We start from the raw sequence: 15,982 nt of genomic DNA, 5'->3' as shown, positions 1-15,982 counted from the left end.
TTGCAGATACTCATCCAAAGCATCCGGTGTATAATCGTATGCTAGCTGACGTAGTGCGACTGTGATCTTTAAATGCGTACTAATACTCCACTTACCACGTGAATCTTGTCTTCGATGAAACTATCTAAAATAATACGACAATGGATTTGCAGCGTAGCTTAGAATATCATTCATAATTTTAAGAAAAACATGTCGCCGCATTCGAAATCGTCATTTGAAATTATCATCCGAATATTTGCAACCCTCGTCAAAATAATCGTCCATCAGACGTTCATGTGCTTCATAATAATTACAACGTATATAACGACGTGAGTTTACATCATCTTCAGAAGAAAAATAATCATCAAGTAGGTTTAGTGTATAGTTTGTGAACGAGTCGTGGGAAGAACTTGAAGAAGACGACATTTTGTGATTAATAATATAAAAATAAATATTAAAGTGATAATTTAAATATTGTAGAGAGAAAGTGATAAAAAAAAATATATAGTTGTGTGAGTAAAATGAATGTAGTATTTTTAAGAGAAAAAAAAAAATAGGAAACTAGCCGTTAAAACGGCTAGTTTTTCAAATTCAAAAAGTGCAACGGCTAGTTTGGCCACCGTCGAAGGCGCGACACTGACCACCGACGGCAGGATTGACGCCGTGCAGGTGTCGACCGACCGTCAATTCTGGCGTCGGTTTATGGTGAACGGCGAGAATGGAAGTCGGACATTGTGAGCTCTTAGGAGACAAAGGTCTAACCCCTGAACTTTACCCTCTTAATAAATAAGCCTAGGGTGAACCACTTGATCACATATTGTTATCCAGCGCATTTTGATAGCAGACTAATTATAAAACAAACATCTATTTTGCGACTAGTCCGGTATTCTTGGGAGTGTATTAACATAAGAATATATTTTTTGATATCATTCAACTTTGAACCTCTATTATTTTTACTAATAAAAATTTCAATTTTTTTTAGCAATGGGTTACCGATCTTTTTAGTGATTACTTTATGTTAAGTTGAGATTAGCATAAGTATCATATTTTACTTTATATTAAGTCGAGTTTAGCGTAAGTATCATATAAATGAATATAGAATATATGAATGAGCTAATAATAGACCCTAATTTATGGGAGATAATAAATCCAACACTCATTTTACTCCATCCAACATATTTTTAAGTAAGTTCCTAAAATACCCTTTATAAAATAAATGTTTAATATTAATATTACTAAAAGATTTACATTACCGATACAAGTTCACTTTCCCTTTTTCTCTCCCTCCCTTATCTTTTACGTGATATTTATCTTCTTCTCACCCTCATCTTCTTTTTTCCCTTTATAATCATGAACACTAATTCTTTAATTTCTTCTTTCCCTTTTACTAAACTATATTGAAATTAAAAATATTAATTCAATTGATCCACTAACATCAGCACAAAATATTAAAAATTTGTTGTACTCTGTTGTTCACCACCCCTCTAACGAATCAACAACAACTAAAAAAGTCATAATCGGAAAACTTATCAACAAGATCTGAACAAAGTTTATTAAACAAACTTTGGTGGATTTTAAGTGATCAAATTTAAATATTTAGTTTCTTTTTTAATGGGGCTTTAGCCCATCATCATTCACTTTCTGTTATTATTATATTACAGTTATAATAATATAATTGAAAAAATTCCTAATAATTTATATAATATTAAATCAACCACATCAAGAACATATATGAAAATCAAAAGTACGTTGTAAAAGAAAAAATTATATTGGAAGACATCTAGTAAAAATCATTACAGAAACACGTATCTGAGAGATCATATTCTGTGGTTGAAATATAGTCATCAAATTCAAATTTTAATATGATGACAAATAAATAAAAGATTGAAGTAGTATTTTGTTCAAAGGAGACTCTACCTGGAAGGGAGTGGGGTCTTATGACCTCACTAGTGGAAATTTTTTTTATACAATGTATACTTCAAATTGTACAGACACCACTAAATTTAAGTATAGGATTCCATATATTTTTAAAATTTGTGTCTTTTTAGAGGTAAATAACCATTAAAGTACCCTTCAAATATAATTAGCCTTAGAAAAAAAAATTAGGACTCCATTGGCATTTCATACTAGAATCGCTACTGATTTTGTTACTCCTATGCATTTGTATGTAAAAGAAATGAAAGAGAGAGAGATAAAAAGAGGGAAATGAGAATAGAATGGAAGAGACAGAGAAAGTAGTATATGGAGTAAATATTTAATAATAATAATAATAATAATAATAATAATAATAATAATAATAATAATAATAATAATAATAATAATAATTGTTTATTTTAAAGGGTATTTTGGGAACTAAGATAAAAATATGTTGGATGAGGTAAAATGAATGTTGGATTTATCACTTCCCCTAATTTAATGTTAATGTTAATAAAATATTATTATTTATGGAAATGTTCATGAAACTCTCAATAATAGTAATAGTACTGTATTATATAGTAACAGTAATTAGTAAGTAAGAAGAACAAGTTACATAACAAACTTCATTATTGAGTGTAACTATAACTATAATGAAACACTTATAGATACAACAACCGCACATATACAAAAACCCAACTATTTAGGGGTCAATCAAAAACATAGGTCACAAACAAATACCCAACCATTTAGGGGTCAATAAAAAACATAGGTCTTGTTCTTGATGATGCGTGGACAACTCAATTGAATTAGTTAATTTAGCTATTGATCCCAAAAATAGGCTCTCACGATGATCAAGTTAATTTCATGTACATAGTGTACGTTATTCATATTAATTAATTAATGTTATATATAACCTTTGTTTACAACAATTATACGTTGAAAAGAAGGAAAATTTAGGACGCATATACATCTCAGAGATACGACAACTCGACCCTAAACCAGCCAGGGTTCGTTTAGACGACCTTTTGAAGCAAACTATCCTCTTGAAGAATAACACATACAGGTGTGAGACCGAAACCATTAGCTTTAGCTTGCATAACTTCCTTCATTAACGAACCAAATTCTGCGCGATCGAGATTACCTTTCTTTCCAACATCGAATTTTTCAAACAAGATATGGTATAGATTATCTACCTCTTCCTTAGGTTGCAATTGGAATTCAACGGGAGACGGATCATTTTGGAGTTCATCGCGAGATAGAACTCCATCTTTATCTACATCTAATGTGTCAAATCGCTCTTCGATACATTTATCAAAAGTTTCTGAATCCGCTATAAATTTTTCGACCATTGGTCCATCTATAACGACCACACTCATATTTGCGAAATTTGAGACTAATTAGAATCGATTTTGTGATGAACATTATGATTTGTAAATTGATTTATATATAGGTAGATATAGATATGGAACACGTTCCACTTTTGAAGGACTTCCTTTGAAATATGTTTGAAAGCCCTTTATTCTAGACTTTTAAAGGTTGTGTAGCTCTTTTTTTCTATTTGGCAAGTTACCTCCTTGTTATTTAGTAGATTTATGACCAAGTGCGTTGCACGGGGACTCATCTGCAAACATTATTGGTTTTTAAAAATAACGATATTATTTAAAAAGTGTAAAAAGTATTGTTGTAGTTGGAATAGGAAAATATGTTTTTGTAAATAATGTAAATATATGTTTTTGTAAACAACACACATTAGTAAGACTTTGAAATAGTGAAATATTTAACAGCAGTGCGTTGCACGGCTGTACTATAAAATAGTATTAAAAAACGTTCGTTTTGAGACCGATTGGGTATATGATACAATTACAATGAATTAAAGATGTCATACATGGTTTCAACTTGTAATATAACGTATTAAATATGAAAATGAATACTTAAAAATTTTAGTCACTATCCAAAATACACATATAAAAGCATGATGTACGTTGTGTTCAATCTCCCACCGGTTAGCCCGCCCATATTGCCACCTATAAGAATAAGAATGTATAAAAAATACCACATGTTTGTAAAGGTTAAATAAATAAACAACTACAAACTTTAAAAGCAAAAATAAATAAAAAAATAAACGTATTCATTAAAAACAGTTAGTGTTGTTAGCTATCAATTACCCAAATGTAACGTGTTTGATGTATGTGATTGAGCATTTTAATGAATAACCATCATGAATAATATCGTATAAAGGTCTTATGAGCTGCACACTCAAAGACAATTGAAACTAAGATATATTAGACATGTCTTAAAAGAGTCCATATACATCAAAATATATACAAATAAGTGAAAGTAAATACGAATGAACGTGATGGTTTCAACAGAAGCAAGAACAAATTTTGTCATAGCTCCAATAAGAAATTACCCATCATCTTGGCAAATTTTTGAGGGAAGTTTATAAATATCATCAAATTGCAATCAAGTTTAAGTTGAAGCCCTATTCTTAAGCTCTGTGAAACTTCAGGATGCAAGCTTGAGTTTATTAAAACGCGGGGTATTGATTTATCAAAAAAACTCGTGATGGGGATGTATGAGAACGAGTTTTCCGTTGTAAGCGTTCATAAGCTTCCTTTCGGCTGAACTCAACTGAAGATCCTATAAATTTGTGACCCGGCCCAAAATTTTTAATCTTTCCCTGCAATAAGCAATCGTATCTACCGGGAAATCTCTTACCCTTTCCACTTCATCATCAATTATTTTTTGTATATTTAATAAATGAATGCTAATTTACACAAAGTATAATAATGTTTAGTATCTAAACCTATGAAGCATGAAAAAGGAATTTACAATCTTACCCTGATATTTTCTTGAAAATGCACAGGAAGTTGGTCGTAATTTTCGGATAGCTTGAAGTAATCCAAGTAATCCCTAGTTCTGTCCGAGTTTGACCGACTTTGACCGAGTACTTTCCGAGTGGAGGAGCAATATATAACAAACACAAGTCTTACATATAGAAAGATTGGACTGCCTTCACGCCATTTAAAGGAAAGTCTTGAAGACAATTTCTTCTTTGCACTTTGAGGGCTTGAACACGATGATTTGCTCTTTACATCTATGGAGGTTGTGCAAATTAGACAAGGCAAGCAATTGTTTTGAATCACGTTTTCAGGTGTTAGTTTACCCGGTTTAGATAGGGAATCAGATGCAGAGAAGAAAGAGCCCGTGACATGTCAGAAACTCTTGGAGTCACGGATGCACTAATGGAGCTGCTTTGGGATGAAATATCTGGGTCAAATTCAGCATAACATAAGAACCAAAATCAAATTGAAAAATTATAAGCAAGGGTTACAAATGGAAATCAAAGCAAGATATTATTCATAGCTTACAATCTTGAGTACTGTAGAAATCATCCTCACCATCAGAGTCGATCTTTGTCTCAGTATCGAACCACTCTGTACTTCATGAAAAATATAAAATTGATCAAGACAAAATGAAAAATATAAAATATAACATTGACTATCAATAAACCTGCAAAATTTTTTATAATAGATATGTTGTTGTCAGTATACTTCTATTAACATTATTTATAATATACATGTGTTGTCAGTATACAAACACCCTTCTTTATTGATCACTTTTTGTTAATATGTTCATATGTGTTGGGATGAACCCAAGCTAATTGCATAATTATGACGGGATACTATTAGGAGAATGTAAAGGGACCTACTGGTTAACCTTTTAGTCTCACCTTCTTTATCCTCTTACACTCATCCATAACGATGCTTGAACTTAGCAGCCTGACCAACACTTTCAGCCATATGTCGTCTAGCTTTAATATGATAAATTATGCAAGTCTGGTATGTCATCACAACATGTGTCATTCGACCCATTTGAGTCACATATGAGATCCATTGCATCTGTGGTGAATCACTTTCTTCATTTCAACCTTAATATAAACGCAAAGGTTAGAAAAATAGTACTCCGTATCCGATAACAAAGTAAAGTAAATATAACCATTTTATATTAGAATAATGATGAAACACTACACATTTGATGAAACACATAGGGGCCTTCACCAATATGTTATCAAGCACATTAAGAATTTAATTAGATTAAAAATTCATGAATTACAGGTGCACCTCTTAATGAACAATAAACTAAAAGAATTTGTACTACCGAGTGATCGAACATTTTCGTATCAAAAGTGACATAATTAACAAATCACTCATATGATAACAATTAGACTCAGCTTACCAAAAACAACCTCACAGCTTGTTTGTTGTTGTACTATTGTACTACTTTTGTTCTCTTGATGTCTAGCAACCAAACAGATGCTACATGCGATTTTGACACTCATTTATAACTTATATACGCACGAAAAACCTAAACATATCATACACCGTTTTAAAGCTTGTCCGAAATACTTTATATCAAAATTATTATTTATCGTCCAAAATTATTCATTTTCAACTTACGGGTCCGCAAAGTAGGCCCGAGAGGCATTTTAACATTTTTACCCAAAATGACACCAAAAGTAAGTAACGAAGCAAACTTTTATCTAGTGTACCCGAGTGATCTAAAATCACTCAACAACTCTAAAATAACAAATAGTGAGATATTATAGTGCATTAAATGGTATACTACTAATAATGTTGTATTTAAATGGTATACTACTAATAATGTCAACTCTGAGAGCCAGTAACTGATGTGTTGTGTTGCGAGGTATATACGAAATACTATTATTTTTACTACGAAATATTACACAAGTTTTATTACTTTACGGATGGGATATACCTAAACCTTGCTACAACCCTTATAGGCAGTGTACCTAATCGTAGAGTAGTGTAGTTTTTAGTAAGTCCGGTTCGTTCCACAGGGAGACGGCTTATTGCATACACTATATTTTTAAACAATTATATTTGTATATATATATATATATATATATATATATATATATATATATATATATATATATATATATATATATATATATATATATATATATTAGTACTATAGTAGTATTATTATTATTATAAAAGGGGGTTTTACCGTTTAATGACGGGTTTGTCGATTTTAATTAAAGCGTAAAGATATATAACGATAATATAAATGACAGAATTTAAATTGCGATAAAGTAAATTGCAGTAATTAAAATGACGGTAAATAAAGGTACGATGAAATATGAAATAAAAGTATTATGCTTATTTAAACTTCCGTAATCATGATGTTTGACGTTTTGATTTTAATTAATTGTTACCCGGGTTAATTGTCCTTTGTCCTGGTTTATTTGATACCTATCTGGTTTTTGTCCATAATAGTCTATCGGTCATAATTATAAAATGCTCGTCAAATTAACCTTATTCTCGAAGTCAAATATTCCAACTAATTAGGAATTCGATCTGTAACAAGGTTTTAATACTTTGTTAATAATTACACCAGGTTATCGACTGCGTGTAATTCAAGGTTTTAATACTTTGTTAACAATTACACCAATTATTCTTGTATGTAATACACCCCTGTTTTAATGAGATATGAATATTAATTTACCCACTTGATCAGAATGAATAATCAATTACCCAACCCGAATAATTAATTAAATGATCGTAAAAGATGCCGTATAAACGTCACTAAATAGAACATACATAATCATTTTAATAATTATTAGATTAACTAATTTGAAGATAGGTTCGACAGATTCTAATGAGTTGTCATTTGATTAGACAATACCCCCTATCTATTAATAGTCAATAGTCCAATGTCCACAAGTGTCGGTCTTTTGTCCAAACCCTAATTATTGTACAAAATTCAATAACCCCATCTTAATTTTTAGCCCAACATCACAATTACTCCGGCTCAAATAAGCATAATAATAACTTAGTTATGATACATTAATTTAAAAAGGAAGAACATAGCTTACAATGATTATTTATTGTGTAGCGTTACACGAATAGAGTTCCGACTTTAAAACTCGTAAAACATTTCTTACAATAACCTTATTATTAACTTAAAATTAAAATTAAAATTATAAAATATAAATATAAATATAAACTGAGAGAAAGAGTGTGTGAAGGTGTATGTTCTCTCGTCCTAAAACTGGTGCCTTTTATAGATGTTTCTGATTTTGAGACCCATGCGATCGCATGGGTTTCCTTTGTTATTTCCATGCGATCGCATGGACAAGCTGGCCAGCACCCTCTCTTGATTTAAACGTGGGCTGCTCGTTTTAATATAATATATAATATAATATATATAATTATATATATTTTATATTATATTCTTGTGCATAGTTGACTTGTAATTTTAGCTCCGTTGACTCGCGCGTTAATGCTCGGTTCATTTCCCGGTTCCGGATTTTTGAACGTCCTTTCGTACGCAGAGATATCTTGTACTTTGCGTTTCGCGACTTGTACTCTTGTAAATTTTAGACGTTTCTCATCAATAAATTGAACAACTTGAATTATATCTTATACATTTGAGCTTTTTGGTCATTTGCGTCTTCAAATTGTCGTTTTCTTCTTTTATCTTCGCACTTATTTATTTAAATGAATATTACATAAAAATAGAACAATTGCAGCTAAAAGCTTTACATATTGGAAGGATATTGCGCCTAAATATATGTTCATTTGGAGCACTATCAAAAATCCCCACACTTGAGCGTTGCTTGTCCTCAAGCAATACAGAACTTGAAATTAAATCACACTTCTCTCGAATCACTTTTTTTATTCTCACACTTTATACATCAGTGATTTTGATACGGCGGTATAAACAATGATAGTAACGATGTGGTTTATAGTCCCACATGACTTATAAAATTTAGATCCTTAAGGAAATTGGATCTTTATGAAAACATTTGATCTTTTGAAAATTCATTCTAGCTTTTACCCTAGATAAGTTTTCCGAAATATCCCTTCACCTGTGTTTGCAAAATATTTTTTTGGGTTTTGTGGGTTTCAGATTTCAAAATTTTAGCTCAAAACTTGCGGTTTTGTGTCACCCACTTGCAAACCTTGTATTAGGAAATCAACACGTCCAGTATACTTGTTCCGTATATTATCTTTTGGTAAACTACCATCCGGTTGTAAAGAAAAGCGTTGAACAAGCAACTGTTAAGGCAATGTCTAATGACATGCATTTGTTCATGGTCCACAACGTGTCAGATGCAATTGCTATTCTTTGTAGGAGCAATAGTAAAGATCACCCTATAATTTTTCGGTCTGGCACAAGGTCCTGTCTTAGACCATGCTATGCAACCACCGTTCTTACGGTTGACACCCGATTTGCTTCAGGTGACCTAATGAATTCCAGGTGAATTCTTAGGATTTTACGTTCAATGGTAATGAACGCATTGAAAATAGGTTTTCAGAAAATAAATCGGTTTTAATCTGATCAAAATATTTTCTCGTTCAAGCTCGAGTTTAGATATAATAGAATTCCATGAGTTTGTAATTCTCAATCTTTAAGGTCAATCTCAAGGATTGAATAATATCAGGTTTAGAAGCTGATTTTTAATCTTTAAGGAGTTTATCCTTTCTGGGGGTCTGATTCATTAGTCTTATCAAGCTAATTTCAACGGCGCCCTCCCCATTTTACGAGACAGATCCTCTCATGGTTAGGATAATTCTGACCACTTGGCGACCCTGTTTGATGCTGAGGTCCGTGGATTTCCTGCTGATTTTAGAGATGACTTTTCTAGATTTTTCGTCAACCTACAGCTGGTCTGGACGACAACTTCCTGACCTAAATCAAGAAGCGCATTTCTTTTTCGGAAGACTTTACTTCCTTTTAATGATGGAATTGATTCATCGTGTAGATCCATCTTTCTTTCAAATATATTACAGTAAATCGGGTAAAACTGATTAGTTTAGTCCAAAGCAAAAGTACCTGCAATAATCTGTACAAATATGTGATATATGTTTTAAATAACTTGGTAAATTCTTCCCACACTTAGCTTTTATTTATTCTTTTCTTTGCCTTTTTATTCTCCTTTATTCCATTTTAAATGAATTCAAGCATTTTGGGTTGTTTCTCAATTTATGTTCTCTCCGAGGTAACAATAATTTCGATATTAACACCTAGTTTTATCGTTCATAAATATGTATAAACATGATTTTGAATTCATTTAGTTGAAATTTTTTCAAATTTTCACAAACTTTGGCAATTAAAATAAGTGTAAACCCGAGAGAATTTATTGTAGTGACCCGAACTTTTCCATGTTTATATATATTAATTGAGATTGATATTTACATGATTAAATGTTTCCAACATGTTAAGCAATCAAACTTGTTAAGACTTGATTAATTGAAATATGTTTCATATAGACAATTGACCACCCAAGTTGACCGGTGATTCACGAACGTTAAAACTTGTAAAAACTATATGATGACATATATATGGATATATATATAGTTAACATGATACTATGATAAGTAAACATATCATTAAGTATATTAACAATGAATTACATATGTAAAAACAAGACTACTAACTTAAGGATTTCGAAACGAGACATATATGTAACGATTATCGTTGTAACGACATTTAAATGTATATATATCATATTAAGATATATTAATATATCATAATATCATGATAATATAATAATTTAACATCTCATTAGATATAATAAACAATGGGTTAACAACATTAATTGAGATCGTTAACTTAAAGGTTTCAAAACAACACTTACATGTAACGACTAACGATGACTTAACGACTCAGTTAAAATGTATATACATGTAGTGTTTTAATATGTATTTATACACTTTTGAAAGACTTCAATACACTTATCAAAATACTTCTACTTAACAAAAATTCTTACAATTACATCCTCGTTCAGTTTCATCAACAATTCTACTCGTATGCACCCGTATTTGTACTCGTACAATACACAGCTTTTAGATGTATGTACTATTGGTATATACACTCCAATGATCAGCTCTTAGCAGCCCATGTGAGTCACCTAACACATGTGGGAACCATCATTTGGCAACTAGCATGAAATATCTCATAAAATTACAAAAATATGAGTAATCATTCATGACTTATTTACATGAAAACAAAATTACATATCCTTTATATCTAATCCATACACCAATGACCAAAAAAACCTACAAACACTTTCATTCTTCAATTTTCTTCATCTAATTGATCTCTCTCAAGTTCTATCTTCAAGTTCTAAGTGTTCTTCATATATTCTACAAGTTCTAGTTACATAAAATTAAAAATACTTTCAAGTTTGCTAGCTCACTTCCAATCTTGTAAGGTGATCATCCAACCTCAAGAAATCTTTGTTTCTTACAGTAGGTTATCATTCTAATACAAAGTAATAATCATATTTAAACTTTGGTTCAATTTCTATAACTATAACAATCTTATTTCAAGTGATGATCTTACTTGAACTTGTTTTCGTGTCATGATTCTGCTTCAAGAACTTCGAGCCATCCAAGGATCCGTTGAAGCTAGATCCATTTTTCTCTTTTCCAGTAGGTTTATCCAAGGAACTTAAGGTAGTAATGATGTTCATAACATCATTCGATTCATATATATAAAACTATCTTATTCGAAGGTTTAAACTCGTAATCACTAGAACATAGTTTAGTTAATTCTAAACTTGTTCGCAAACAAAAGTTAATCCTTTTAACTTGACTTGTAAAATTAACTAAACACATGTTCTATATCTATATGATATGCTAACTTAATGATTTAAAACCTGGAAACACGAAAAACACCGTAAAACCGGATTTACGCCGTCGTAGTAACACCGCGGGCTGTTTTGGGTTAGTTAATTAAAAACTATGATAAACTTTGATTTAAAAGTTGTAATTCTGAGAAAATGATTTTTATTATGAACATGAAACTATATCCAAAAATTATGGTTAAACTCAAAGTGGAAGTATGTTTTCTAAAATGGTCATCTAGACGTCGTTCTTTCGACTGAAATGACTACCTTTACAAAAACGACTTGTAACTTATTTTTCCGACTATAAACCTATACTTTTCTGTTTAGATTCATAAAATAGAGTTCAATATGAAACCATAGCAATTTGATTCACTCAAAACGGATTTAAAATGAAGAAGTTATGGGTAAAACAAGATTGGATAATTTTTCTCATTTTAGCTACGTGAAAATTGGTAACAAATCTATTCCAACCATAACTTAATCAACTTGTATTGTATATTATGTAATCTTGAGATACCATAGACACGTATACAATGTTTCGACCTATCATGTCGACACATCTATATATATTTCGGAACAACCATAGACACTCTATATGTGAATGTTGGAGTTAGCTATACAGGGTTGAGGTTGATTCCAAAATATATATAGTTTGAGTTGTGATCAATACTGAGATACGTATACACTGGGTCGTGGATTGATTCAAGATAATATTTATCGATTTATTTCTGTACATCTAACTGTGGACAACTAGTTATAGGTTACTAACGAGGACAGCTGACTTAATAAACTTAAAACATCAAAATATATTAAAAGTGTTGTAAATATATTTTGAACATACTTTAATATATATGTATATATTGTTATAGGTTCGTGAATCAACAGTGGCCAAGTCTTACTTCCCGACGAAGTAAAAATCTGTGAAAGTGAGTTATAGTCCCACTTTTAAAATCTAATATTTTTGGGATGAGAATACATGCAGGTTTTATAAATGATTTACAAAATAGACACAAGTGCGTGAAACTACATTCTATGGTTGAATTATCGAAATCGAATATGCCCCTTGTTATTAAGTCTGGTAATCTAAGAATTAGGGAACAGACACCCTAATTGACGCGAATCCTAAAGATAGATCTATCGGGCCCAACAAGCCCCATCCAAAGTACCGGATGCTTTAGTACTTCGAAATTTATATCATATCCGAAGGGTGTCCCGGAATGATGGGGATATTCTTATATATGCATCTTGTTAATGTCGGTTACCAGGTGTTCACCATATGAATGATTTTTATCTCTATGTATGGGATGTGTATTGAAATATGAAATCTTGTGGTCTATTATTATGATTTGATATATATAGGTTAAACCTATAACTCACCAATATTTTTGTTGACGTTTTAAGCATGTTTATTCTCAGGTGATTATTAAGAGCTTCCGCTGTCGCATACTTAAATAAGGACGAGATTTGGAGTCCATGCTTGTATGATATTGTGTAAAAACTGCATTCAAGAAACTTATTTTGTTGTAACATATTTGTATTGTAAACCATTATGTAATGGTCGTGTGTAAACAGGATATTTTAGATTATCATCATTTGATAATGTACGTAAAGCTTTTTAAACCTTTATTGATGAAATAAAGGTTATGGTTTGTTTTAAAATGAATGCAGTCTTTGAAAAACGTCTCATATAGAGGTCAAAACCTCGCAACGAAATCAATTAATATGGAACGTTTTTAATCAATAAGAACGGGACATTTCAGTTGGTATCCGAGCGTTGGTCTTAGAGAACCAGAATTTTGCATTAGTGTGTCTTATCGAGTTTGTTAGGATGCATTAGTGAGTCTGGACTTCGACCGTGTTTACTTGAAAAATGATTGCTTAACAAATTTTGTTGGAAACTATATATTTTTAACATGTGAATATTATGTGATATATTAATCTCTTAACGCGTTTGATATTATGTGATAGATGTCTACCTCTAAAACAAGTCCCATTGACTCACCTAATAATAATGAAGACTCAAATGTAAATTGGAATGATTCGTGGACTGATTCACAAGTTCCCGAAGAGGAATCGGAAGAAGAGTCAGAACCGGAAGAAGAATCGGAACCGGAAGAAGAATCGGAACCAGATGAAGAAATAGAACCGGTGGGGGAAATAATAAAACGGTTAAGTAAAAGAAAATCCTCAACCAACCGACCAAGTTTAATTATGGTCAATGGTGTTTCCGCCAAGGAAGCAAAATATTGGGAGGATTACCAATTCTCCGATGAATCGGATTCCGACGAGAATTCCGATGATGTTATAGAAATTACCCCAACTGAATTTAAAAAGGCAAAAGAAAATAATAAGGGAAAGGGCATAAAAATAGAGAAATCTAATTCCAACCCCGATGAACTTTATATGCATCGTCAACCCCCGAAGTCCTTAAGTTGTAACAATGACCCGGGAACCTCTAAACCACCAGGTTTTTCTAAACCAATGTGGAAAATTACGGCTCGTATTAGGGGAACATCATATATCCCTAGAAACTTGGCAAAACGAACCAAAACCGAAGAAGAAGAAACAAGCGAGTCGGAATAAGATAGTTGTATTCGTGTGGTGTAATATATGTAATATAGTGTGCTTATGCTTTATGATATATGTAAAAATTGCTTGTATTAATAAGTATTTTTTTTATGAATCTAACTCTTGTCTATTTTACAGTATAAAAACACAAAATGGATAGACAACCCAATATTTTAAGAGACCTACCCGGAGACATGATTGATGAAATCTTGTCTAGAGTCGGTCAGAATTCTTCGGCACAACTATTTAAGGCGAGATCAGTTTGTAAGACATTCGAAGAACGTTCCAAGAATGCCTTGGTTTATAAAAGGCTTTCGTTCGAAAGATGGGGGATATCACATTGGGAAATCCATAAGTTACGATGTGTTTACTTTGACGCATATATTGCGGGGAACCCAAATGCTATTTTACGCAATGGGTTAAGAAATTATTTTGACTCAATATATCCGAATATGGGACTTCGTGATTTAGAAAAAGCGGCTAACATGCAACATAAAGAAGCATGTTATGCTTACGGATTAGTAATGTTCGCTTCTCACCAAAGTGAGAACAAGAACATCGGGCTACAACTATTAAACAAAACGTTCCCACAAGTGACGGAGTCGGTAATTGGGGTAAGAAATGAGGTTTTTAGATTGTTACGGGACTGTTGGACATTACGTAACCCTCGTCCCTTTGACGACGTTACCACACGCTGTCTTATCAACGGCCATAACGGTTATGTTCCACAAGACCAAGGATGGGAAGTAATCCTAGTAAAACCAGAATGCATGACTTGTTTCTGGACGTATGAATTACGTGTCTTTATTGCCTTTGCTGAACAACTTGTGTACTAGCTAGAATTATCTTCACAACCATCTTGTATCAAATTTATTGTGTGCTATATTTCATGCTATATGTAAAATAAGCGATATTGTAAGTTTGTAAAATATTGTATAAAAGTTTGAACGCGAAATATTATTATAATCAGTTTTTCATATAGAATTGTAGTAGTTGAATTGTATATTAGCTACTAAGTATGAACTTAACGGGTAGGTACTACCCGAATTTAAACTTATAAAACGCTAATATGAAGAAAAAGCTTTTATAAATAAGTTCATATTATGCTACGAAATACTATTAACTACTCTTAATATTCTGTATGATTAACTTGTTCTATTTGACTATTTTGAAGGAAATGGCACCGACTACTCGACACACCGTGAATATGAATGAAGAGGAATTCCGTACTTTTCTAGCTTCAAACATAGCCGCAGTACAGGCTGCGCTACATACCAACAATAACCTTGGATCTAGCAGTACAGGAAATCGTGTAGGATGCACCTACAAAGAATTCACTGCCTGCAAACCTTTAGAATTTGATGGAACCGAAGGACCGATCGGATTGAAACGGTGGACCGAGAAGGTCGAATCGGTGTTTGCCATAAGTAAGTGTACTGAAGAGGACAAAGTGAAGTGCGCTACGCATACCTTCACAGGTTCTGCGTTAACATGGTGGAATACCTATCTAGAGCAAGTGGGACAAGATGATGCGTACGCACTACTGTGGTCAGCATTCAAGCACTTGATGAACGAGAAGTACCGTCCCAGAACCGAGGTCAATAAGCTCAAGACAGAACTTAGAGGGTTACGAACCCAAGGATTTGATATTACCACGTATGAAAGACGATTCACAGAATTGTGCCTATTGTGTCCGGGAGCATTCGAAGATGAGGAAGAGAAGATCGACGCGTTTGTAAAAGGATTACCGGAAAGAATCCAAGAAGATATAAGTTCACACGAGCCCGCCTCCATACAACAGGCATGTAGAATGGCTCACAAACTAGTGAACCAGATTGAAGAAAGAATTAAAGA

General features: G+C 32.3%; 1 protein-coding gene across 1 annotated transcript; it reads right to left on the bottom strand.

Annotated features, from left to right (window-relative positions):
• Positions 1 to 2,909: 2,909 nt before the first annotated feature.
• LOC139871167 (uncharacterized) lies at positions 2,910 to 3,272 on the bottom strand. The gene has a single exon (XM_071858905.1). The coding sequence runs from the start codon at positions 3,270 to 3,272 to the stop codon at positions 2,910 to 2,912; it is 363 nt and encodes a 120-aa protein (XP_071715006.1).
• Positions 3,273 to 15,982: the final 12,710 nt, after the last annotated feature.

This window comes from Rutidosis leptorrhynchoides, chromosome 10, assembly GCF_046630445.1.
Source record: "Rutidosis leptorrhynchoides isolate AG116_Rl617_1_P2 chromosome 10, CSIRO_AGI_Rlap_v1, whole genome shotgun sequence".
NCBI lineage: Eukaryota > Viridiplantae > Streptophyta > Magnoliopsida > Asterales > Asteraceae > Rutidosis > Rutidosis leptorrhynchoides.
The sequence above is the reverse complement of the archived record's forward strand: the minus strand, read 5'-3'. Positions and strand labels throughout refer to the sequence as shown.

What these genes read in the sequence shown, in the direction of transcription:
- LOC139871167 (XM_071858905.1), bottom strand. Translation starts at nt 3,272, where the DNA reads ATGAGTGTGGTCGTTATAGATGGACCAATGGTCGAAAAATTTATAGCG.